Raw genomic sequence first — 23,514 nt, 5'->3', positions numbered from 1 at the left:
CTGGGTGGTCAGGCACAAGTTAAATTTTGTTTTAGAATTCTGTTACTAAATTGACATCCTAAATACAGTTGATCTGGGTACTTGTATTGTAATGTTCAGTGAGAATTAAATGCAGAAGAACTAAGTGTAGTTTACAACAAAAGAAAACAACTAAACACCCCCATCCCTCCCCCAAACTGGTGTGTAAGCAAATCTGTACTGATTTCTTCTGCTGTTCCCATGATTTCACTAAAACTGAGCTCATTCTTGCCAGGTTTTCTTAGACTTGGAGCCTGGAAACCAACTGTTTCTGGTTTGTGCAATGGTTGACTAGATGAATAATTGAACTAAACACTTTCAAAAAGCCACTGGTAAACACACTCATAAAACGTAATTTTTTTTCTCTCTCTTTGTTTAGCACTTGGTTAGTGAATGGTTAAGTGAAAAGAGTGATAAAGCAGGGAAGCCTACAGACACTCTGCCAGAAAGGCCTCTACGCATAACCACCGACCCTGAAGTTCTGGCTACTCAGCTGAACTCTTTACCTGGTCTCACTTACAGTCCACACGTATATTCAACTCCAAAGCACTATATCCGTTTCACTTCTCCATTCCTTTCAGAAAAGAGGAGGAAAAAAGAACCTGTGGAAAACATTACTGGCTCTTGCAAGAAGGTAATGAATGCTTCCCTTCATTACGGTGTTCTATCCCACATTTATTGAAAATAAGTCTTTATTTACTAACATAAATTCAGGCAAAAAAAAAGGCAGTTTGGCAAACCAGTCATGTTACACGTTTTGAAATGTTCATCATTAAAGTTTTAAGTCGCTAATTGGAACTTGTTGTTTTACAGCGTTGGTTGAAGCAGGCTTTGGAAGAAGAAAATTCAACAACAATTGATAGATTTAATTCACCATCACAAGAGAGATCTAGAAGTCCAGCCATCAATGGTGAACATAAAAGTCCTTTGTTACTGAATGACAGCTGTTCCTTAACAGGTGTGAAGCTTTTGTAAATACACTAAATAAGAGCTATGTTGAAGTAGCTGATTGTGGAGCACTGTGTTTTTAAATTGATAAGTTGATGAAAATTCCAGGGATATTTGCATATTTTCCTGATACTTTCTTTGAAAGAAATGCTTAGTTGCATAGTGTTTTGGAGTTTTTCCCCCTTTAATGTATATTAGATAACAAGCCATTATATATCCGAGCATTTACAATCAACAAAAGACTAATGGTTTTGGTATTAGTATTAAGAGGTCAGGTTATAAATTTAATTTTCTATGCTTTCTGTATACTTAGAATCCCTTTAAAACTCAGTAAGCCAATGTAGCATATGGAGGGAAAAGCTGTGTAATCTTGTAGGCATAATAGAAAAACCACCTTTTAGCTGAACAGTCTTAAAAATGTGTAGAAGTTGACTTGACCTTCTCTGGAGACATAGGCAGTTCTTCCCAGCATCCTAGCACATGGAATTCAGTTACTGATGTATCTGTAGGCTGTTAAGAGTTTATTTTTTGGGAAGCCTGTAAGCTGTTAAAAGTTCATCTCTCAGGAAGCCTGCCCTTCAGAGATTTTTTTGATCCTAAAATTCTTTAATTTGGAATTCACAATTTCATTACATAAAATACTTAACAACTGTAAGTGGTTGTTATATCTAGAACTCTTATGACTTTTTTTCTAATTTTAATTCGCAGATCTAACCACACCACTAAAAAAACGAAGACTGTATCAGCTGTTGGAGTCTGCTTTCTCAGAAACCTCCACACCTACTCCTTCTCCCTATGCCACACCAACCCATGCTGACATCACTGCCTCCGAACCATCATTGTTTGCTACTCCTCCCAGGGTGAAAACAGAAGATGAAGCTTGTCGAAATGGTTACAAACCTATATATTCACCAGTTACTCCTGTAACTCCATGTATACATGGAAATACCATGCACTTTGAGGTGAGATTTATAATGAATTGTACAGCATTCAGAGAAAGTGTTCAGACATTGCAGTGTAAATCAGTATTTGTACTTCTGCTACAAAATGGGGGAGGGGGGGGTATTTCTCTAGGCTAAAAAATGAATTGACTTGCAATTTCTTCTTGTTTATTTAGAATATTTCCTCACCTGACAGTTCCCCAGAAATAAAAAGGCGAGCTTACAGTCAAGAGGTAAGGAAATTTGCAAAACCTCCAAATAGTATCATTCCAAGTTCCTCAGAATTTAAAGGGTAACTTCCCCCATAGGTTTTACTTGCTTACTCCTTTATATTTCCACTTTACCTCTTATATTTTCTATTTTAAACTGGTTTCTGTATCACTTAAAAATCTTCATTAGGATCAGGATCAACTCCTGTAATGGAAAGGAGTAACTACTGCAATTTGTAGATAGGAACAGAAAGAGAAAACTTTGCTTTTCAAGCTGTAGTTAGATTCAGATTAATATTTCTTCTTGTTACCAGCATTTCTTAATTGTTTTTGTTGATCCCAGTTATGCTCAAAGTGAAAGAGCAGTTAGTAAGTCAGGTGGTGGATTAGTTGAAGAGCAAGTGCTGTTGGAATACACCTGGGTATTCCCATCCTGCAGAGTGCATGTCCTGCCATGGGGCATCATCCTAAAATTTGGAAGTGTCTTGGAAAAACTTCTCCTTCCTTCTCCCACTTTGAAATAGGTGTTTTGACACTGAGGAGGATGGCTTTAATGTTGAAGCAAGTACTTTCTAGCTTCCTGGCATGGGACTTGCTCCTTTAGAAGCTTGTCCCCTTCCTCCTCCAGTCATAAATAAAACCTGGTGCTTAATGTTTATTTTTACTTTGGTTAATGTACATTTTATTAAAATGCTTTAACGTAATACATGGGAATAGTAGAACTAAGTGTCTGGCTGTAGAATTGTTTCTTAAAAATAGTTAAATTCATGGTACTGGAAGGCCTTTAATCCCACTTAAAGGCACATCTGAATGTCAAATATGTTTGATGGAATGTTGAAAAATAGTTACATGTTTTTTCTCCATGCATTTCTTCATGCAGGGTTATGACAGAGCATCAATTCTAGCACTGAATTCTTTCAGAAATTCAAACCTGACAGAAATGGGCCTGCAAGAAATAAAGACTATTGGATATTCTAGTCCAAGGAATAGAACTGATGTCACACGGCAGTGCACTGGAGAAATGGAATCTGTGTCAGACCTCCAGCTGGGACTCGAAGTAATTGAGCAAAGTGCACTGCATAAAAATCTGGAAGCCCCCACACATGATAGGACTGATTCAAACAGCCAATTAGAAACTGCTCATTGTGGACGGGGCACAATTTATTCCTCCTGGGTAAAAAGTCCTGACAGGACAGGTGTAAATTTCTCAATGAATTCTAATTTGAGGGACTTGACCCCTTCACATCAGTTGGAGGTAGGAGGTGGATTCAGAATAAACGAGTCAAAGTGCCTGATTCAAGACGATGCAAGAGGCATGTTCATGGAAGCATCTGTTTTTTGTACTTCAGAAGATGGAATTGCACCTGGCTTTGGAAGGACTGTCAATAACGACAATTTGATGGATGGAAATTGCACACCCCAGAACCCTCCACAAAAGAAAAAGGTTATAAATTTAAGAATCATTTGGTCTGTCTTCCATTGTCTGCTAATGATATTTCTATAACAGAAAGAACCCCAATGTAATAAAAACCAACTGATGGCTCAAAATTATATACTAGAGTGTAGTAGACATTCAGGAGAAGTAATGAAGAGCAAAGAGCAAAGCTGCATAAAACTATTAGTAAATTTATTTTTTCAACGTAAAAGATAAAAATTCTTTTTCATATGATTCTTAAATGAATTGCTCAATAAATAATTGCTTTTCAGGTTTGAAAATGGTTGCTTATGCCACCTGGTGTTACAGTATTCTATTATACAGAATATGTACTAGCATCATAGAGACCACATACTGTGAACATCTGTTATGAATTACTGCAAGAAGTTGCAAGAATAGATTTGTGCTACTCAGACTTTAAAGTTAAAACTGCACTGAAATCCTTAGTTCCAAGAAATAGTTTTCTTGGCTTAATTTATTTTTTGTTGCTTTTGTGGGGGGGGTTATTGTTTGAAAAATAAGCACAATCTAAATTTGCTACTCTCATGAAACAGTTCTTGTAGATAGGTGATGTAGTCATGGGTTACTCGAACCAGGATTGGAAGTTACTTTGCACAATTCTTAGACTGCATTGTACTGTCAGGTTGACTCCCTTTGCAGAAAAAATGACAAAGATGAAAGGCAGTGGTCTCCAGTGTACCAGCTTGCCTGTTCTGTCTCACCACAGACTCTAGTAATCCTTCTTGTTTGAAAGGTGTGATTTATTTTCTTCACAGAAGTAGTGATGAGGAGGGTGGGGTTTTCTGCATGTGTACATGCCTGCACAATGGGGTTTGGGCTTTTTTGGTCACATTGCAGCCCCTTGTATATTCCTGCTCCTCCGGGCCATCCTTCTGGGGAGCAGTGAGGAGTCTTCCTTCTGTAGTTCTTCATCTGAACTGGATTTTTTTTTACTTGCTTCAAGCTGAGGCACAAATGGAGCAATATTGTAGGAGCTCTGATCTTACCTGGTCATGGCCCTGAGAATTTGATGAATCGGGTGTGTGTTACTGTAGCTCTGCTGTTTTGGCAAACCCAAAAAGAAAACATAAGCCAAAATTCCTATAACTGGACAGTCTTCTTTTTCTGAATGCTAAATTAGTCTTCACAAATCCCAACAGCACTTAATACTTCAGTAACCCTCCCCACGTCCCTTGCTGGCAGGGATTGTTCCAGGTTGTTACTGCTGAGAGCTTATGCTGCACTAATCCTCCAATAAATAAAGGTGTGGCTGCCCCCTGACACCCCCCAATCCCAGGATTCCTGTCTAAAAGTCTCAGTTTGAAGAAACAACCAGAGAAAATTGCATCTGTACCCTTGAAAGAGAAGGGGGTTTAGGATTTCTGAGGGCACATAAAAATTTGAAACCTTAAACAGCATAAAAAAAGAGGTGGTGGGCTGAATCCCACTTAAGGTGAAAGGTGAGGATTCAGGAATTGTGTGGGAGACTCATAAAAGCCTTTTCCCTAGGGTCATTAAGAGAGCAATATCCTTAGGGTAGGTCTTTGTTAGGATGTTTTTGTATATTTCTGTGGACATTTGCTTATGTTTTCTCTTACTATTGCACAATATCAGGTCCTTTATCAATACAGACCTGTACATTGTGGACAAACTACATGGGTTTCTTAATATTTAAGTTTTCTTTAAAGCAGTATTCCTTAGGGGGTTACATGATGTGGAAATAATACAAAATTGTTTGAAAGCAAGATCAGTTCTTAACCTGAACTTTTTTTATGCAAAATCAGGTATTTTTCATTGTTTTTACCCTGACATATGGATGGGTCTCTAACAGATCTGTTTGAAAGCAAACAGACAAAACCCCTTAGGACTGGAAACAGTAGCTGCTTTGGTTTTTCTTTCTGTGTAGAAATGGTTGTCCAATTTTATTGAGGATTAAGCCAGTTAAACATTAATTTTTTTCATTGTTGCACTTTAGTTTGTTGGTTTGGATGCTGTATGGTTCAGAGCAGGATGTTGGTAACTAGAAGAAAATTTAGACATTAAATGTAATTTTAACCAAACTAGTGTAGTTCCTGAATAAAATAGGTCTGAAGGTCAATATTTCAGCTTTCTACTTAAAATCCTGAAAATTTATGGTAAAAACATTTGAACATGTATTTTTTTCACTGAAGGCAATTTACTAACTACCAAAACTGGTTTTTGTTATGTGGAATTTTGGTGTAGTGATTTTAGATACATAATACATGAAATAGGAACTATGTGTCATTATTTTTAGTAATATAGTTAGCTTAAAAATATGTTTGTAATCAATCTGTCTTAAAGTGCAGTAAAGACAAATTCAAAGTGAACTGGGAAAAGTAAGTTGCAAATTCTGGATGTTAAAAAAAGGCATGAAGAGCTTAGTGAATCCTTTGATATATGAAGCAGAAGGGTAGTGGGTTCTCATGCAAGGGAGTCAGTCTGAGAGCTGGATGTGACATCTCTTGAAATTAGCTTTACTAGATTAGTGTAATAGTAAAATTCTGCAGTTCCAGGAGAAACTGTAGAGTCCCTTGTAACTACAGCCAACAGAATGACTTCAGCAGTGGATCTTTGCTGACCTGTGTCATCTGCTTCTTCACTGAGGCAGAACACATAATTCTTCTCTTGGCAGAAGCATTTTTTAATATCATCTTTACAGTTGGTAGTAGCTCAGTACTCTGTAAATTCAACTGCAGATGTGGTGAAATATCTTCAATTAATCTCTGCCTTTTTTTAAAATAACCAATTACATGGTATGTATTACTGAAATATAGTGCATTTAATAGAAATTGTGAGAAAGAAAAATGGGTAAAACTTCCTTTCTAATGTTTGTTTGTGGGTTGTTTTTTTCCCTTAGGTGTCCTTGTTAGAATACCGTAAGAGGCAACGTGAAGCTCGAAAAAGTGGTTCAAAGGCAGACAACTTCCCCCTGGTTACTGTATCTCCTCATGCTGCTGGTGGAGGAAATACAAGTAGTAATAATGGTGCTAGTGATGGGTATAACAACAGTGGTGAAAATGGGGAGCAAACTGATAATACTGCAAGCCTGCCTTTACCACTGCCAACTACTGTGTATAATGCAGCTCCAGAAGACACTGGCAACAACTGTGCAATGAAGGAATCTTCCTCCAGTGAGAAGAGTGAACCAGAAGTTCAGTGGTAAGCCACAAAACTACAGGATTTAAGTTCGGAAGAATTATTTCTATGACTCTTAAGTTTTTGGTATTTGAAATCTATTTTTCATTAAGGCTGCTGTTGCAGGTTACTGACTGGAAGCTCTTCTTCCAGCTCAGTGAAGAGTTGTCTTACCTTTTTCCTCAGAAATACAGCAGACACCTCATAATGATTCAATTACATGAAGAATTACCCAGAAGATATTTATTAAATTATTTTAGTTCTGCTTTTTTATCTTCTAATGTCAAAATAGGTATTGGTTTGAGCATTACATTTCCATTGTCCTTACATTTCCACTGCTTTGTCTGTGCACTGAAGAGAATCTTTCATGTTAAATCTCAAAGCCTTTCCAGAAGTACTGTAGGGCATAAGGTACAACAGGAGAAAAGTCTATGCTGATTAGCAAAGGCTTCTGGAAAACCTTAGGAGGTCTGGTTTTTAGTCATGGCTGGATTGTGTGTGGGATGTTTACTGTTGCTTAATTGCCCTGTGCAGGGCTGAATACAGCCTGGCCAGCAGCTCCTGCTCAGGTGGGAGCATGTGGTGACACTCACAGCATTGTTGGTGTTTGCTCAGTGGTTCCCTTGTTTGCAGACCATATGGGCAGTGTGTGCAATGCCAGATACTGCAAACAATCCCAGACCCTGAGGAGAGGTGGAGTGTGGATGGGGAGGAGATAGAGTGAATTCAGTCTGTTTAAAATGCTGCACAAATTTTTCACTGAGTTTTGATAGCTTTTAAAATAGATGGTCTACTGTGGTGACACTGTCTCCAAAACATTAGTAGTGCAACATAAATCCTGCTGATGTTCTTCATACTGTAGTGATGGCCTAACTGTGGTGAGGATGAACCATGAGCTTGGGAGTTGAACATCCTTCCACTCAGATGCTCCAACTATTCCAGAAAAGATTTTGTAAAGCCGGTTGATGGGAGAATATAAGTGCAGTCTTCAGTGTTCCATTGAAAAGTGGCTGTCAAGTTCACTGTGCAGAAGCTACTGCCCTAAATTGCGGAAACAGGCTAAACAGGAAAGAATTTACTACTTAGATTTTGCAGTAACCCTGCAAAGCAGCACCAAAACTTATTTGAGTGCAGCAGTACTTTGAATTGATGCCATACATCCCTGCCAGAAAGGAAAATAGTTTTCTGGAGCGCTGTCACTTACGATGTTCTTCGTTAGGTTGTGATTGAGAGATGTAATAGATTATACGAGAGATGTGACTGCCATTGCATACCCACTATCTGGCAATTCAAGTGTAGAAGCTTAAGCAGAGATAGATTTGTAGTGGTTCACAATTTACAGCTGTGCCTCCACTATTAAAGAGCAGATTCTTAACAACAAACAGGATTACTGTTTCCAATTCTGGAAGAAGACAGTTTTCTGCAAATTGATACTATGAACCAGTAACTGTGACCTTTTTTTTTTTTTTACTTTTCAGTTGTTTAGACAAAGAAAAACCCCCAGATCTACAGACACTTACGAGGAAATGCCATAATGTAACAAGGTTGCAGGAAATTACTGTATTTAAAGTGGGAGAAAATAGATACAAACCACTTAAGTAATAATATTCCTTATGCACAGCCAGTTATTTGGTTGTTACATGCAGCCAACACTGTAAACTTTCTCTGACTCTGTATTTGCATATACATTGTCCTAAATTTGGACCATGGGAGTACATCCTCTTAAATTTAAAATGGATTTCTCTTGCAGGACTGCATCAACCTCTGTGGAACAAGTGAGAGAACGAAGTTATCAAAGAGCTTTACTTCTCAGTGATCATAGGAAAGACAAGGACAGTGGTGAGTTGATTTATTGTTTTGAAGATACATAAATCTAACCAGTTCCCCCATGGTAATCTGTAATAATTCTAATATTGTGTTTGGGTCTGCTTCATCTGTAGGGGGAGAATCACCTTGTAGGCCATGCTCACCGTCTCATGTTCAGTCTCCATCTCATTCAAATCTCATTTCCCAGTTGCAGCTTAAGGTCCCTTCTTTCACTGAAATTACAGAAGGTCAGTAAGCAGATGACCTTGTATAACACTTGACATATTCAATGGTCTAACAACAGCTTTAATAGCTCTTTTAAAGTCAAATATAAAGTGCTTAGTGATTTCTGCAAAAGATTTGATTTTCCCACTTTGATATTTATCTCTGCTTTATTTCTGTAGAACCTGATTCTGAAAATCCAGAGCCAACTTCTGAATGTCCGTCCCCAGATACTTCACAAAGGACTTGTAAGAGTCCATCAAAAGCAAGCAAGGTAATGCAAGGTGTTTGCACAGTATGCATAGGAATAGCTCCATCCATCTCTGATTTACCTTTAAAAATGTTAATTGTAGGATTTATTACTTTGGTGACAACACACACATGTTCATCTCTCTGTGCAGTAATTTAACATAGGTTGACATTTGTAAGAATATTTGTCCATATATAATAAAAAGTGGGTTTATATGCTGTGCTTTCAGTAGGTGTACATGTTTATGGGTGAGAGAAGAGACTGTGTCTGTGCTGTCCTGAGGTGTGAATGCTGAAGAACTGGCACTCAGAACTGACAGCAGTGATGTGACTTACCCTTAACAGGAGGTTGCTCTTGCTCTGCAAGGGTTTGGCATTATCTGGCAGTCAGGGCTCTGATAATAAGAAGGATGTTGAGTAGTGAAGTGATTCAGGTTGTCATACTTAGTCTGTTTGCTTTCACTACCCCAGCTTTAAAACGTTAAATCACTCTAAAAATTGCTTTATTCCTGTAAGTAGCCTTCTCTGGAATTACTTCTTTTAGATTCAGAAATCTAAAACTTTTAACAAAGAATGGATTCAGACTTTGGCCTAATGGATCGTATTTCTGTTACAACTTCAAAATACACTTTAGTAGTCTTTGACTTGGAAGAATTATTGATAAAAATAGTACCTTCTCAAGCTTACTCTGTTACTGATGTTTTTTCTCACACCAGATATAAGTCCTGCACCTCAGCGCTTCTCACAGTCTGGGGAGGAGAGTGTTCCGAGATGTTCTTTTTTGTTTATTGCATGCATGGTTGAATATCTTGAACATTCAGCACTGACTGTGTTTCTTTTCATTCCAGCCCTCTTCACCGAGTCCTGTAGTTTCAGCACAGCCACTTGGGAAAACACCCACAAAACCAGATTCGCACTGGGAAACTGCAGCTAATGCACCTGAGACTGAATGTGTGAATCATCCAAAATCTGAGCTGCAACAGAAACAGCTGACAAACAATGTCCAAGCACTTTCAAAAAATCATCCATCTCAGTCACATCTGCGCAGCTCTGCTGAGCAACTTTCACATTCACAGAAGTTGCCTTCTGCACCTTTGAAGCTGCATTGCCCTCCTTCGCCTCATGTAGAAAATCCCCCCAAGTCTTCTACCCCTCATGCGCCTGTGCAGCACGGTTACCTTTCACCAAAGCCTCACTCACAGCAGCTGGGATCTCCATACAGACCTCATCATCCACAGTCACCTCAAGTTGGAACACCCCAGAGGGAAACACACAGGAACTTCTACCCGGCAGCACCGCCCCTCCAGCCCAGTAATCAGGCGCAGTCTAGCGGTCCCCTCTTCACTCAGACAACATCAGGACAATCTTCAGCTTCCTACAGCCAGTTTAACCAACAAAATTTGAACAGCAATGCGCCGCCTCCCCCACCCCCTCCACCCCCTTCTTCCACTTACTATCAAAGCCAGCAGCCCTCTGGAAACTTCCAGAGCTACAGCCAGCTGAAAGGCAGCATACCCCAACAGACTGTGTTTTCATCTGGACCAAATCAAGCGCTTCCTGGCACTGCAGGTCAGCAAACGGTGCCAGGTCACCACGTAGCTGCAGGGCATTTTTTGTCCTCTCAGAACCCCGGTATTCATCACCAGGCATCGGCATCTGCTGCTCCTCCTCCTCCTCCTCCACCACCTGCTCCAGGACCCCACCTTGTTCAGCAGCAAAGTACTCATCAGCAGCACTCTGTAGCACATGTTGTCGGTCCAGTTCACGCCATGGCAGTGGCTCCTGGATCACACATTCATTCTCAAGCTGCTGGTCACCATTTGCCACCACCACCTCCACCACCAGGTCCTCTCCCCCACCACCAACCTCCCCATCCTTCAACGGGACACCAAGGTTTGCAAGCACAACACCAGCACGTTGTAAACTCGGCACCGCCTCCCCCACCGCCCCCTCCCTCCAACGTTATGGGCTCGGGGCACCACCCCTCATCAGCACAAGGGTTACACCACCCATCTCATCAAGGACCCCCCCATTTCCCTTCCAATGCTCACACAAGCGTGTCCTCTTACTCCTCGCAAGCCCCACATCACACGACGTTAGGACCTGGACCTCAACATCAGCCTGCTGGCACAGGACCTCATTGCCCACTCCCTGGTCAGGGTCCTCACATCCAACCTCAAGGACCAAACAGTATTGCAACACCTACTGCTTCTGGGTTCTGCCCTCACCCCGGCTCCGTGAGCCTTCCCCACGGAGTGCAAGGGCAGCAGCAGGCCTCGCCCGTGCCAGGACAGATCCCCATTCACAGAGCACAGGTGCCACCCACCTTTCAGAACAATTACCATGGGTCAGGGTGGCATTAAAACAGATCCCTTTAGTTATAAACATTTTTAAAATGTTCTGTAATATAAACTGTGTATATTTAATATGTACCTATTCAAGGTACTTTTTAAAGCTTGTACATGATACTTTGTATAAAAGCAAACACCAGTGCTCTTCCATTGTATCCTTTCCATTTTTTGCTTTTTAAAATTCCTGAAAACGTGCTGTTAAGCCAGTATTAGGTATTTCTTTTTATTTTGTAAGTGGACATTCCAGCTGTTTTTTCTGGCAGTAGGTTTGATGCTGCATAATGTTTAAAATTTTATTGTTGCAGTTAAATTCATTTAGTGAAAGTTTTCTATATTACTTTTATACATATGTAATTAAATAAGTACACAGGCTAAGTGATGGCACTAACAATTTTTTTTCCATTTTCTGTCAACAGTTTTTTGTGTGCATAGAGATAGGAAACAATGCAATACAGATTTTTATAGTTTTGGTGTGGACATGGCTTTTTGTTTCATCAGTTATTTGCAGAAATTGTAATTTAATGTATAGACTGTTTCTAATGTCTCAGATGAGTGCTGTAAATACTGTATTTCTTTTGCTTGTAAAGTTGCTTAAAGCTTCTTTCATTTGATATAGTATTGTATATAATAAGTCTTTTGCAAAAAAAAAGTGTGATCTTTGTGAAAGTAGTACAGTATATGATCTTTAATTTTTTTTAATATACTGTCACATTGCAGCACTGGTTGGGCATTTTAATTCATGTTAATAAATCACAATTATGTCAGTTTTACCTACTTGTCCTGAAAGGGTGCTGTATCAACAGGAAAGTGGCCTTAAGTTTCTGATCTCTCCTGCTCCTGTGAGGCTTTTCACTTCTCTGCAGTTTCCAGTTGTGGTTTCACTTCTGTAGCACAGATGTGGAACAGGCTCAAGGAGGGGAATTCTTTCCCCTGCTCCGTTCAGGGGTTGAGGAATAATCACCCCAAGCACAGCAGAGTCCTGGGTCAGTTTACCAATAGGGTCAACAGGGGCACTGATGGGCATTTTTATGCTAGAGGTGACCTTGGTTACAGAGCAGGGAAGCACCTGCCTGCTGCAGTACCTTCCGATTTCCCTTCTCTCGTGCTTCCTCAGGCTCTCCAGTTGGGGTGGAGGGGAGGAGCCGAGTGGGTGGTGCTGTACTGGGGTACAGATTGTTACAAACTACGTATCAGTTTGGGATTTTTGTAAGAAAAGTGATTTATTCCTGTTGCTGCAAGCGGCAGCTAAGATGGTGCTGTTGTGCTCATCAGTGCAGTTACTCTGCCATGGGTGAGGGTGTCCTTCCATCTCAGCAGGAACTGCTCTCAGTCCTGCTCACACAGCAGGACGGTGCTCAATGGCTCCACCTCAGACCCGCGAGGAGAACTAGTGTGTGAGGGAAAGTGACTGCTCCTACCCACTAAAAAAAAGTGGTAATTCTTTTTAACATGTAAAAAAGAAAAAGGGGGCCACTTAAATTTGCTTCCAAGTATGGAAAAATCTTGCTAGTTAAAATCATACACTAGAAATGCTTTCCTGAACACCTGCTGGCTCTGCAGCACACACACTGGAGTTCACATTTTACACTAACGTGTAGTGTAGGACAGCATAAGGCTATCAAAAACAGCAAAAAACCCAACCCACCCTCTGTGCAGTTGCTCAGATACTGATTTTGATGTGCATCATCCTGCCTAGCCCAGCATTCAGATCTGGTTGTCTGCCCCTCTTCCATACTTCCAGGAAGTGACAAAATCACTTCAAATACAAGAGAACATTAAATACCCAACTGTGCTTGGCACGGTCTTAGTGCGGTATAGGGAGCCGCTGCACTGGGGAGCAGAACAGGGCGAGGCCTGGGCAGGGCTCCCCAGTGCTGCTGCAGCACCAAGGCCAGGCAGAGGGCAGAGCTGTGCCAGCCTTGGGCTGCCCCTGGCACTTCATTCCAGTGCCAGCATTTGTAACCGGTTGCAGCAACCAGGCACTACAGAGCTGGGCTGGGTGTGAAGCTGAACATAATTTTTACCTCCAGCTGAGTCCATTGTGGCATCGTCCTTCTGAGCAGCGTTGTCCTTGCAGCCACTAAAAGCAGTTCCAGGGATGAGGGTGAAGGCACGTGGTCCTGAAACCCAACTGCCGTGGGGGCCTCAGCACTGGACAAGTTTCCCCGGCCCAGAGTGTTTCGCACTGCGGTGCCTTGGCAGTTCTCTGGAGGAGTGGCTGCCCCAGCCCTGGGGACAGGACAATCGTTCCCTTGTTTACAGGACTTGCTACAGAACAGCTGGTAGGAAAGATGCTTTTTTTGGTCACATTTCACCCACCAAACCACTCCCAGCCAGCCCCTCCTGCCACAGGACCTGCGGGGCTGCTATGACCAACACCAGGTGATGTGTTCCAGGTGTGAACAGGGGAAGCTGCCTTTCTCTGGCCAGGACAGGCCAGCCCCCACCTCCCACCCCTCCAGCACCCCCACAGCTGACTCGTGGCTAGGCAAAGATTCCAATGACCAGCAACACTGTCTGAAAAAACAAAACACTTTAATTAGACAACTGCAAGCACCTCAAACAACTGGTTATTGTTACAGCATGGGGCTATCTTCTCACAATCTAGTTATTGCAAAGGCATGTGAATAAATTTTATATGGACAAAGTCAAGAAAAAAGTGGCACTGTAGTTACATGAAGATCAGGAGTAAGCTTACATTCATCCCACTGACTTCTAAAAGAGGCCCAAACACACCTCCGTACTGTACATTCTAAAATCTGTATTGCCTATAAGCTTCAGCCTATGCAGCTTTTTTTCCTAGGAAACACATAATTGTTGCGTGCAACTTACAATGGGCAGTCGTATGTCTACGGATGGGAAAGAATAAAGCTAGTGCAATTTGTTTTAGAAACATGTAAAGCTATGAATGGAATGAGCATGATCTTGCTTCTTGGATTATTTTACCCACTGCACTGTAAATATCTGCAGCTATGTCCTTCCTTAACTGATGCCAAGCACACACTTTTATTATAAAAGATCAGTAATTCTACACAGAGTGGTTCTCATGCTCTACTTTTAATTTTTTTTCTTTTTCTTAAGGTATAGTACAACTTACAGTGCTTATAAAAAGGCAACATCATATGGTACCATGTCTTCACTATCACATTGTAAGGGAAATTGCTATTTTTCTTTTCTTAAAAGCACTTAAAATAGGCAAAAGTTCTAAAAGGGAGTACTAAATGATAATGCATACTTTATTAGAAAGAAGTCTAGCCTTCCTTTAAAGTGCCATTTGGGGAATGAAATCCTGTAAACCAGAGCCACTTTGTTTAAAACCCAATGAACAGGAACTGCTACAGAATAGAAAGTTTACACAATTCCTTAAAGCAGTTTAAAGTCCACTACATGCAATTGGTTTGCTATAAAGCTCTCTAAAACTTAGTCGCTTTACTCTGAAATTGAGTCCCCAGTCCCATATTTAAATGGAAATAAACATTTACAGGGTGCATTTACATACACTATAATACAAGAATGACATCCCTTTGCCAGAAGATAAAATTGTACAATTCCTTGCCGTAACTCAGTTCTGACTTGATAAATTTCTTACACTCGTAAATTATATAATATGCATCAGCTAAAATATTTTTTTTTCCATAAATAGTTACAAAACTTGCCAAAACACATGGGGGGAAGTTTCTTTTGTTCAAAAATCTGACATCTGAATGTCACACAACACAAGAAACATTGCTTAAAGACACGTTAAGTGTTTTCTGAAGAAAGTGGGTGAGTAAACTACTAGCTGAGGACAAAAAGACTACCCTTCCCCAAGAACACAGTGCACAAAAAGCAAAATGTCAAACAGTACCTCAAGCAAAATAAAGGTCTGAGGATTGAAGCCAGCTCACGTGTGATCCTGCTAAATAAAGATTTTGTGACAGTCACCATTTAGGTCCAACTCATTGGAAAGTGGTTGCTGGCTTTTTTTTTTCTTTTTTTTTTTTTTTCTTTTTTCTTTTTTTTTTTTTTTTTTACAGCTGGAAGATTCTGCTAAGAATTCAGCCACGGATGCCTAAGGCATTCTCCAGCTGAAGCGCGTTTCTCTGGGACCATTTCTAGCATGGGGATCAGGAAATCTGTAAACTGTGCAGCATCTTCATGAGGCCAACCATACTTCTCCACAAGCACATCAAAAAGACTCCAAGGTTTCAACTTGGTAATGTGTCGGAGTTCTCCTGCAAATAGAAATATTAATGGCATTAGTAAAACACCTCGTTATTTATGTCAACAACTAATCCCTGTTTCGTTTTTCTCCCACTCTGCATTCACAGCACCTTGACCGGGCTGGGAATCACTGTTTAGGAAGGGCAGCGCACACCAAGCTTGCTTGAGGTCCTCAAAGGAGATGAGTATGTTCGATGTCAAAGCCAGAAACTGTTCCTACAGCCATCAGTACGTTAAACAGTGTAACTGGACTCCACTGATGCTTCCCCCTATCTTCACTCTCCCATGCACACAGGAACGCATTCACACTCGTGCTCACACCATGGCCAAACCACACTGCAGGCCTATTCTTCTTGAACAGCCAAGGAACCCAGATTTCACAGAATCTGCTCAAATCCCAAGACGAAGGTCTCAGAAACACAGGTCCTTGCCTCACCATACCAATCCTGGCATTTACCAGCAATACAGCAGAGCACTGTTTCATTCCTAACCAAGCCAAGCAGAGGTTTGGTGCTCCATAGATTCTGCTCCATCTCCCAGGCAAACACCCCCAGGAAGCCTGGTCTGAGTCTTTCCTGAGAGGGAAGCACTTGCTGCTGCCCAGGTCCCTTTCAACCAACCACTAACAAAAATGGTGGCAGCAGCTGCAGGACTGGAGTTCCCCCCAAGAGGGGTAACTTCTGCCAACCTGGCAATGTGTCCCAGACCAAAAGGAAGGAGGTGAGATCCGTTCTCACATTCAAACCAGCAACAGTATCCATGTCCATGGGTCATCTAGCATGATGAGGAAGACTTCAATTTCCTGCTCCTCCACTGTGTAGGAATGAGGCCCAAAGCCATGAGATGAGCCATGAGGTATGTGGTGAAGGGATTACTGTGGGCAGGAGAGGGACGAGCAGCTGTCAGGCCAAATGACCCTCACTGCTGCCATCAGGAGGCAGTGATACTGAGGTGTCACCTTGTACCACACAGCCTTTGCAATCCAGGCTCTCAATATCCCTCATTTACATGTGGTGTGGCTGTCCCGTCACCATTCGTGACAGCAGTAACAGGGAATTTCACTACAATCGCACCCCCACTTCTCCCAAAAGTGCAAATCTGACATGGGACATCCTCCTTGGAGAGGATGAGAACAGGACTCCACCTTGCAGACAAGTCAACAGGCTTGCTCCACTCTCCTCCCCAAAGCAGGGACATCTCTTTGATAACATCTGCCTTCTGACTGTGTCAGACCATAGCCAGGAACAGCTGTACGTAGTGCACTTACACCTTGCAGATCCAGTGCACTCATCACCAACAATCTAATGAATCTATGGCCTCTTGCTTCAACACAATACACTAGCCATGAATCTGTGTATGTGAAAGTTCTTACTGAATGTGCCCAGACTTGAGAGTGCCTGATCTGTTCCAATCAGTAATTAAGCCCTGCCACACCCAGCCCCTCTGATCTCTGGGGACCAGCTGAAACACAAGGGCAGTTGTTTTCTGCTGAATTTCTATACTCTTAATGCAACCCATCTTGAGCCAGTCAGTCTCCACTGCACACTGCAAAAAGCACTTGAGAGACCCCTGTGGTGCTTCTGCACTGAGGAGAGTGATGGGGTCTCACCCAATACTGGAGGCTGAACAGGCTTCACAAGCTCACTTCACCACCTGGGATGGGGCCATCCAGGACACACTACTTGTAAGCCAAGTGGTTTGTCAGTGTGGCACTTGTCCCTGGCTGTAACCTACTGCCCATAAAATGCCATCTGACATCAGCTCACAGGCCAGAGTTTCTGCACATCCCTGTGGCTAAAGAAGTTCCAGGGCAGGAGAAGTAACCCCGGTCCGTCCGACTGCCCCAGGGGCTGAACATCTCAATGCGATGGATTAAAAGCCCCAAAGGCTCAGCAGACCCTGTTTCTGCTGCCTCAGCCCTCAGCAGTAGGTCCTAGGCAGAATGCAGTGCTTGAAAAAACAGCTCTCCAGCTGCTGTCACCAAGTCCCTACAAGAGCAAGCGTGCAAACAATCCATCACTCAACAAGCTGCAGAAGAGGAAACAGGAACTCGAGGTGTGCTGCCCACAGCAAGGAGCACCAGCAGAAGCCACCTTCTGGTTTGTGTGTGAACATTCACAGTGCCAGCATGTCCCATCAGTACCCACAGACGCAGAAAGGTCCTGCTTTGGGCCCACTACTGCTCCACAAAACAGGAAGGACAGCACACCTTGGAGCAGCACATTCATTTCCAGTTCATTTCACTTCCATTTCACTCTCAGTCCTTTAAATCTTTGTGCCTCCCTGAAATTTAACTGCTGAAAATCTTACCTTTTGGAAGGTTTCCAAAAGAGTATATTTTGGAATCCCAAAATATATGACTGCTTACAAGAACAGATAGTAAATTATGTAACAGGAATGCATTAACTCAAATTACTGCCAAAAAGTGATAGAAAAGTGACTTGTTACTGACTGCAAGCAAAAAATTACTAGGGAAAAAAAAAAAGTCCATGGTTTCTCTAGCTCCCAGCATTCATTACAAGGGCTGCTGTAATCATGTACCAAATAAGGCTTAGCTCTGAGGAAGGGTGTGTGTGTGTTCCCATCCAGCACTGTTTTCATCTTTGCACTCACCTTTTGTCATTTCCAGCATCTTTCCTCCCTCAGATCTGACAAGGTAAGATTGCACAATGAGGCTCCTGGTGCCACCACTGTGGAAGGAGAGTTCTTGCTGTTTGAGTACTCCTTGTTTTGTGAATGCCCATGCTAAGGCCAGCACAATACTCAGCAGTTTTTCTGCTAAGGAACAAACTATTTTAGCACTATGGCTGAAGTTTTCCACAAGAAATTCTGTGAAGATTGTAAAAAGCGCTTAAGAAGATAGGATACAGTAAAAAGTATCTGTGTGGGGGCCATGCTTAAACTAATGCTTCAGTTTTCAGTAAGGATCACGATGCTAACTATGGAAACAAAATAAGGTAAGTAAAAGACAACACCGCTCAAGTGGACAAAAAGTCAAATTTTCATGTGGGTCCTTCCCATTTCCATCTAAAGCACAAGAATAGCACAGGAAATGGAGGTGTCTGCCAACACATATTTTCACCTAGTTCAAGACATTTGTACCATGTAGCTGAAGGAGAACAAGGCTGTACCTATATTTAAGGGAGACATTTAAAAAGCACAAACCCCACCAGTCTGACACCATCTGTATTCAGGGCATTAGCATGAATTTTCAAAGAAGTGCTAAAAATGTAATACTGAGAACTTCCTCAGAGAAGCTCTTTATTTAGATTTTTGATAGTGAAGCACACAGGAGATAATTTTCAGAGGACAACAGAGTTGTCAGAGCTGTAGAACTCCTGTTGCCAAAGCAGAGGCAGCAATGATCCCTCTGAAAAATGAAATGTTAAGCCAGAAGGAAATTACTAAAAAAATGTATGAAGGACCAAGGGAAAAAAATGCTATTTAAAGCTGTCTCTGCTGACCGTAATACAAAAAAACTCAAACCCAGAGGTAGTCTATAAAATTTGTCAAAGACAAATTTAAGATGTGTCACCAGGCAAGAGGAGGATGGATTATTGAACAGTAAGACATGGATGATGTGAAGAACTGGGGAAGCAGCAATGGGATATAATATGCTACTGCTACACATCTATGAGATGATCCCAAGAACTAATTCAAGGACCAGTGGTGCAGCGGGTGGAAGCGAGGAGCGTGGAGGGAGCCCTCCCTCCCTTCCAGGACATCACAATGAGTGCTTCGCATTGTTCAGCTTCCAAAGGGCAAAGCCAGCACCTGGCCAGCATCTTGCACAGGTTTAGCTCACAAGGAAACAGGACTAGCAAATACCAGAAGAAAAATAGAAGGGACCATGGTCTAGGAATAATAAAAGGATTTTATGTTTTAATGCCAAAACATATTAATAATTTTTACAGTCAATACAGCTTCCATGAAGACACTGAAGAAAAGGACTCCCTGGAGTTATTACTGGGCTCAATCAAGAGAAGATCCTATAAAAATACGTGAGCATTTGTGTTATAGTATAAGAAGTAACTTACAAATGCTTTTTCTCTTTTAAATGCATCTTCCTATTTGAATGTCTAAAACTGCTTCAGGCAATTACTGAGAAAGGACTTGATCCTCTAAACTCTTTAAGTTACCAGCATCTTCCTTTTTGTGCCTGGGACTTCAGCAGCACAACTCAAATGTTTAAAGCATCTCTTTGAGGTCAAACGTGCTCATGGACAGGAGCAAAACTCAAACTGATTTTCACCCAAGACTGATGTTTTTGAAACAGGAGCTCAACAGCAAGATTTCTAAGCCTACCCTAAGACCACAGCAAGAAATCCTCCCAAGAGCCTCAGGCCTGTACCACAAGGCTTCTGATCTCCAGTGCTCAAGCCACAAGCAGATGAGTACAAAATGCAGCAGCTTGCTGGCCAACTCTGAAGCCTACCTCTCATACCCTGCCAGCCCACCACACACAAATCCCAGCTGGGGACACCAGAGGCTGGCAGTACTGAGGTGGCCAGGAAAAAGGAAAAGGGTGCCTGATGCAAAGAAAAGATGCTCAAGTAAGCAGGACACTTGGCACCTCCAGTTTTGTTCCACAAAACATTTCAGCTTCTCCATCCTGCAACACAAGAATGACTGGTATGATATGAAAAAGCAGCTTGGTTGCTTTGTCTGGCATTTGAGATTCTCTGGTTTAAGCAGAAACATGTGGGATCCAAGTCTACTTAATCTTCCACAGCAAACTTGCACTTACATGCTGTGGGGTTGGTGAACCAAGCCTTTAATCCTACCTTAAATCCCACCCTGAGGATGTAAGAGGCACCCCCAGTGCCTCTGAGGAATGCCACTGACGTTCAGGCCCTAGAGGACAACAGTGGCACTCTGCAGCTGAAGATGCTCATGGAAGCACCAGAGACTCTCCACATCAGGGGAATTGGACAAACTGCCCTCTCCTGTGCACTGCCAACACTGCAGTTACTGAGTAACTGCTAGCTCATTTTACAGTTCTATCACATCATCAGAAAATGCCAACCTGTCTGCTGTAACATGGAAGGTAGAAATGTGAGATACACTCCAGCAGCTGCAATTCCTGTCTGGAGGTGCTGCAGGGTATCTCATGCCCAGCCCTCTTACTGCTTTATACATTTCCAGACCTCTGGGCCTTGAGCTTGTACATCTCAGTTACCAGGAGATTGTCTGAAGCCTGCTGATACAGGCCCTCTCTCTGCCTACCAAGGCAGCCAGCTCCTGAAGCTCACTGCCTGCTGTGCACTTGTTTCAAAGCCATCCTCTGCAAATTTCACTGCCTTTCCCCCAGCTCTTACATAGTGAGTGCCGGCAAACAGCAGCTCTGTCTTCAGCTTATCCACTGCCTTCCTGATTACCTAAACCTTACTCCACACTCAAAAGGCCCAGGCATTTCAGCTTCCCCCAAAGGGCAGCTTCTCCCTCTTGGATCATCACTGCTGCCCTTCTCTGCACTGCAACGCCATTAGCAGCCTCCTTAAGGACATGGAGGCACAGGGAGTCCCTGCTGTAGCAGGAATGTCCAGCACAGAGCAGGAGGCCCTGCTGGGAGGCATGGGAGGGTGAATCAGTAATTGTGTTCAGCCTCACAACCCCGAGCTCCAGAGCCACCAGCTCAGCCCCCGGACACCGACACCTCACTGCAGCTGCTGGGCAGCCACGGGCAGGGCAATCCCCAGCTCTGGTCAGCAGCAAAGTGCCCTCCCCAGCTGTGGCTGACAGCCCTGGACACTCCCACAGCACATAACAGGATGCTCCTGACAGACCCTGCCCCTCCATACAGCACAAGCTGTCTCATACGACAAGGGGATGGAACAGACCTGAGGCATCACTGCATTCCCCCCCGAGTCCAAACCCTGCCTTAAAGAGCAGCCTGGGCCAAGTTCCATCGCTTGGCACACTCTGCTCTGCCTGCTCCCTGGGTGTGACAGCAGCCACACTCAGCTCAGAGTCCACTGCCCAGGTATTCCCTTTCTGCCTCTGTCATTCCTTACCAGCAGCACCTGCTGGACCACTAGCTAGGATCCACAGCTGCTGACAGATGATTTTTCACCACATTACAAGCTATACATCACTTGAGTGCTCACACTTACAGGAACATTAGACAACAGATTCACACGGACACTTGTTAACATCCACACTTTGCTGAGTACATCCCCAAGTGAATTTTAAATGAAATACTGAAATGAACACCGCAAATTGGGGCTTTTCCCAGAAAGCCAAGTTTACATCACAGTTCTTCTTTAGTAAGTGCTCTCCATTTAAACGGATCTATTTCTTCAGTACCCATAAATGAACATATTCTCCTTTTGGATAGTATTATGCTTTAAATTAGTGTTGCATAAATACCGTTACCTTTTTTGGTGAAAAACTCCTTGGAATATTTCCCCAACATAGCGTATTTTCGAGGGATTTTTCCCAGCAGTTCAATGATCAATGCTATGTGGTCTGCATTGGAGAACATTGCCAGCAAAACAGAAACATACAACAGTTTAATCAGTACATTGCATGCACACACTAACACTGGCCCGGTACAGACAGAAATAGATTGATCCTGGTAAAAAAACACGTGCACACTGCTCGCTCAGTGGCTACTTTGGAAAGATGCTTTCAGCAAAACTTCCTTCTCAAAACAATGTTTGAGTGTCAGCTGCCACAAGCAAGTTTTGCCACGTAATTGAAAATGTACCAATAGTTACTTTTCAGAACATTTGGGTAAAAAAAATTGTCAAGATATTGCTGGGAATTTTGCTTTTCAAAACGAAAATTTTGTTGTGTGATTTCAGGAAATGCTCCTCGCTGGGACATCATACAACCAGCAAGAGCTATTCCACTTCTGTCTGCATCACGGCACCTTTCAAAAAGAAGAGGTACTACCTCTGCGATTGAAGAATTCCCGAGAATATTTTCCAGATAGAGCAAAGTGCCTTGGGATATTGCCTAGCAGCTCTATGATGTGTGCTATGTGGTCTATGAGGGAGAGAAAAAAAGGATACGGGAGTGGAAGGGGCAGGGAAAGGATGGGATAAAAAAGAAGAGGAAAGAAACTGGAATTAGTAAAAAATCAGAAATAGTTTCAAATCAACAATGTTTGCAGCAAATCCATGCAGAGGTTTCCAGGATCAGCAGAGCTCTGGCATCATTAGTAGCATTTAGGAACAATGAATGATGCCCACATTACCACTGCAAAGAGCTTTTACAAGCAAACAAGCATGAAAATGGACAGGTATACAGATGGAAGCAGGAGTTAACTCTGATTTAAAAAAACTAATTAGTAATTGCCTAATACAAATAAAAATACACAATGTAAACATTATTCCAGTGTCACTCTTGTAAAGAGAATAATAGAATAAAGTTCAAATTTGTCGTTTCTATTCTAAACTAAAATGTTGTTATTTTCAATCAGGTCTCCACACATATGCAATCTTACAAGAAGGGCAGTTTAATTCCTTCAGGCAGTTGTTAAGTAGATGAATACCTGCAGAAGGCAGTTTTTGCCCACCCACTGCTAGTGGTGGAACTTAAAACTAAAAAGAAAAAGAATCATATTTATATTCTGAAAACAATGTGTATGAACAGTTCTACTCAAATACAAAATTTAATCTGTAAGCTCACTGGCAATTTAAGAGAAGGTGTATGAAAATATCAAGAAACTCTTACAATACCTCAAAAGAGTCATACCTTCATCCCTGGAATAGTCTTCACCAGAGTGTGGCTCAAACAAGTAATCTCCAGTCGCTAGCTCAAACGCCTACAATGCAACAGACACAGTCATGGGTACTGCAGAAGTAACGCTTTTGATCGTAAGATGTCAGCAGAACATCACAACTATCTCAGAAGCCAGAGGGATTCACACTCTAAGCTCGAGGCCTTGACTGGATCTAAGACTGAGGAGCAGCCACTTACCGGGGGACATCACCCCTGCAGTGCAGCAGCAGCACCAACCCAGGCTCTGC

At 42.2% G+C, this 23,514-nt stretch overlaps 2 protein-coding genes across 8 annotated transcripts in view; one reads left to right on the top strand and one right to left on the bottom strand.

Moving 5' to 3' along the window:
- The window catches only part of KMT2E (lysine methyltransferase 2E (inactive)), a 56,971-nt gene extending 44,866 nt beyond the window's left edge, over window positions 1-12,105 (top strand). For 3 of the 4 annotated variants that reach the window (XM_053977828.1, XM_053977830.1, XM_053977831.1), the window contains 10 exons: window positions 398-652; window positions 832-976; window positions 1,675-1,928; window positions 2,084-2,140; window positions 2,997-3,560; window positions 6,430-6,731; window positions 8,458-8,546; window positions 8,648-8,761; window positions 8,918-9,009; window positions 9,833-12,105. In XM_053977828.1, coding sequence (XP_053833803.1) covers window positions 398-652; window positions 832-976; window positions 1,675-1,928; window positions 2,084-2,140; window positions 2,997-3,560; window positions 6,430-6,731; window positions 8,458-8,546; window positions 8,648-8,761; window positions 8,918-9,009; window positions 9,833-11,347 — 3,387 coding nt within the window. In that variant the 3' untranslated portion in view covers window positions 11,348-12,105. The remainder of the gene's footprint in view (window positions 1-397; window positions 653-831; window positions 977-1,674; window positions 1,929-2,083; window positions 2,141-2,996; window positions 3,561-6,429; window positions 6,732-8,457; window positions 8,547-8,647; window positions 8,762-8,917; window positions 9,010-9,832) is intronic. The other variant, XM_053977832.1, reaches the window with a different exon arrangement.
- Window positions 12,106-13,853: 1,748 nt separating this feature from the next.
- Window positions 13,854-23,514, bottom strand: part of SRPK2 (SRSF protein kinase 2) — a 127,026-nt gene continuing 117,365 nt past the window's right edge. For 2 of the 4 annotated variants that reach the window (XM_053977833.1, XM_053977834.1), the window contains 4 exons: window positions 23,240-23,309; window positions 22,436-22,528; window positions 21,914-22,006; window positions 13,854-15,549 (listed from right to left, as the gene is read on the bottom strand). In XM_053977833.1, the coding sequence (XP_053833808.1) occupies window positions 15,365-15,549; window positions 21,914-22,006; window positions 22,436-22,528; window positions 23,240-23,309 (441 nt within the window). In that variant the 3' untranslated portion in view covers window positions 13,854-15,364. The remainder of the gene's footprint in view (window positions 15,550-21,913; window positions 22,007-22,435; window positions 22,529-23,239; window positions 23,310-23,514) is intronic. The other 2 variants (XM_053977835.1, XM_053977836.1) reach the window with 2 other exon arrangements.

This window comes from Vidua macroura, chromosome 5 (genome assembly GCF_024509145.1).
Source record: "Vidua macroura isolate BioBank_ID:100142 chromosome 5, ASM2450914v1, whole genome shotgun sequence".
Taxonomy (NCBI): Eukaryota; Metazoa; Chordata; class Aves; order Passeriformes; family Viduidae; genus Vidua; species Vidua macroura.
This window is presented reverse-complemented; position numbering and strand designations above follow the sequence as displayed.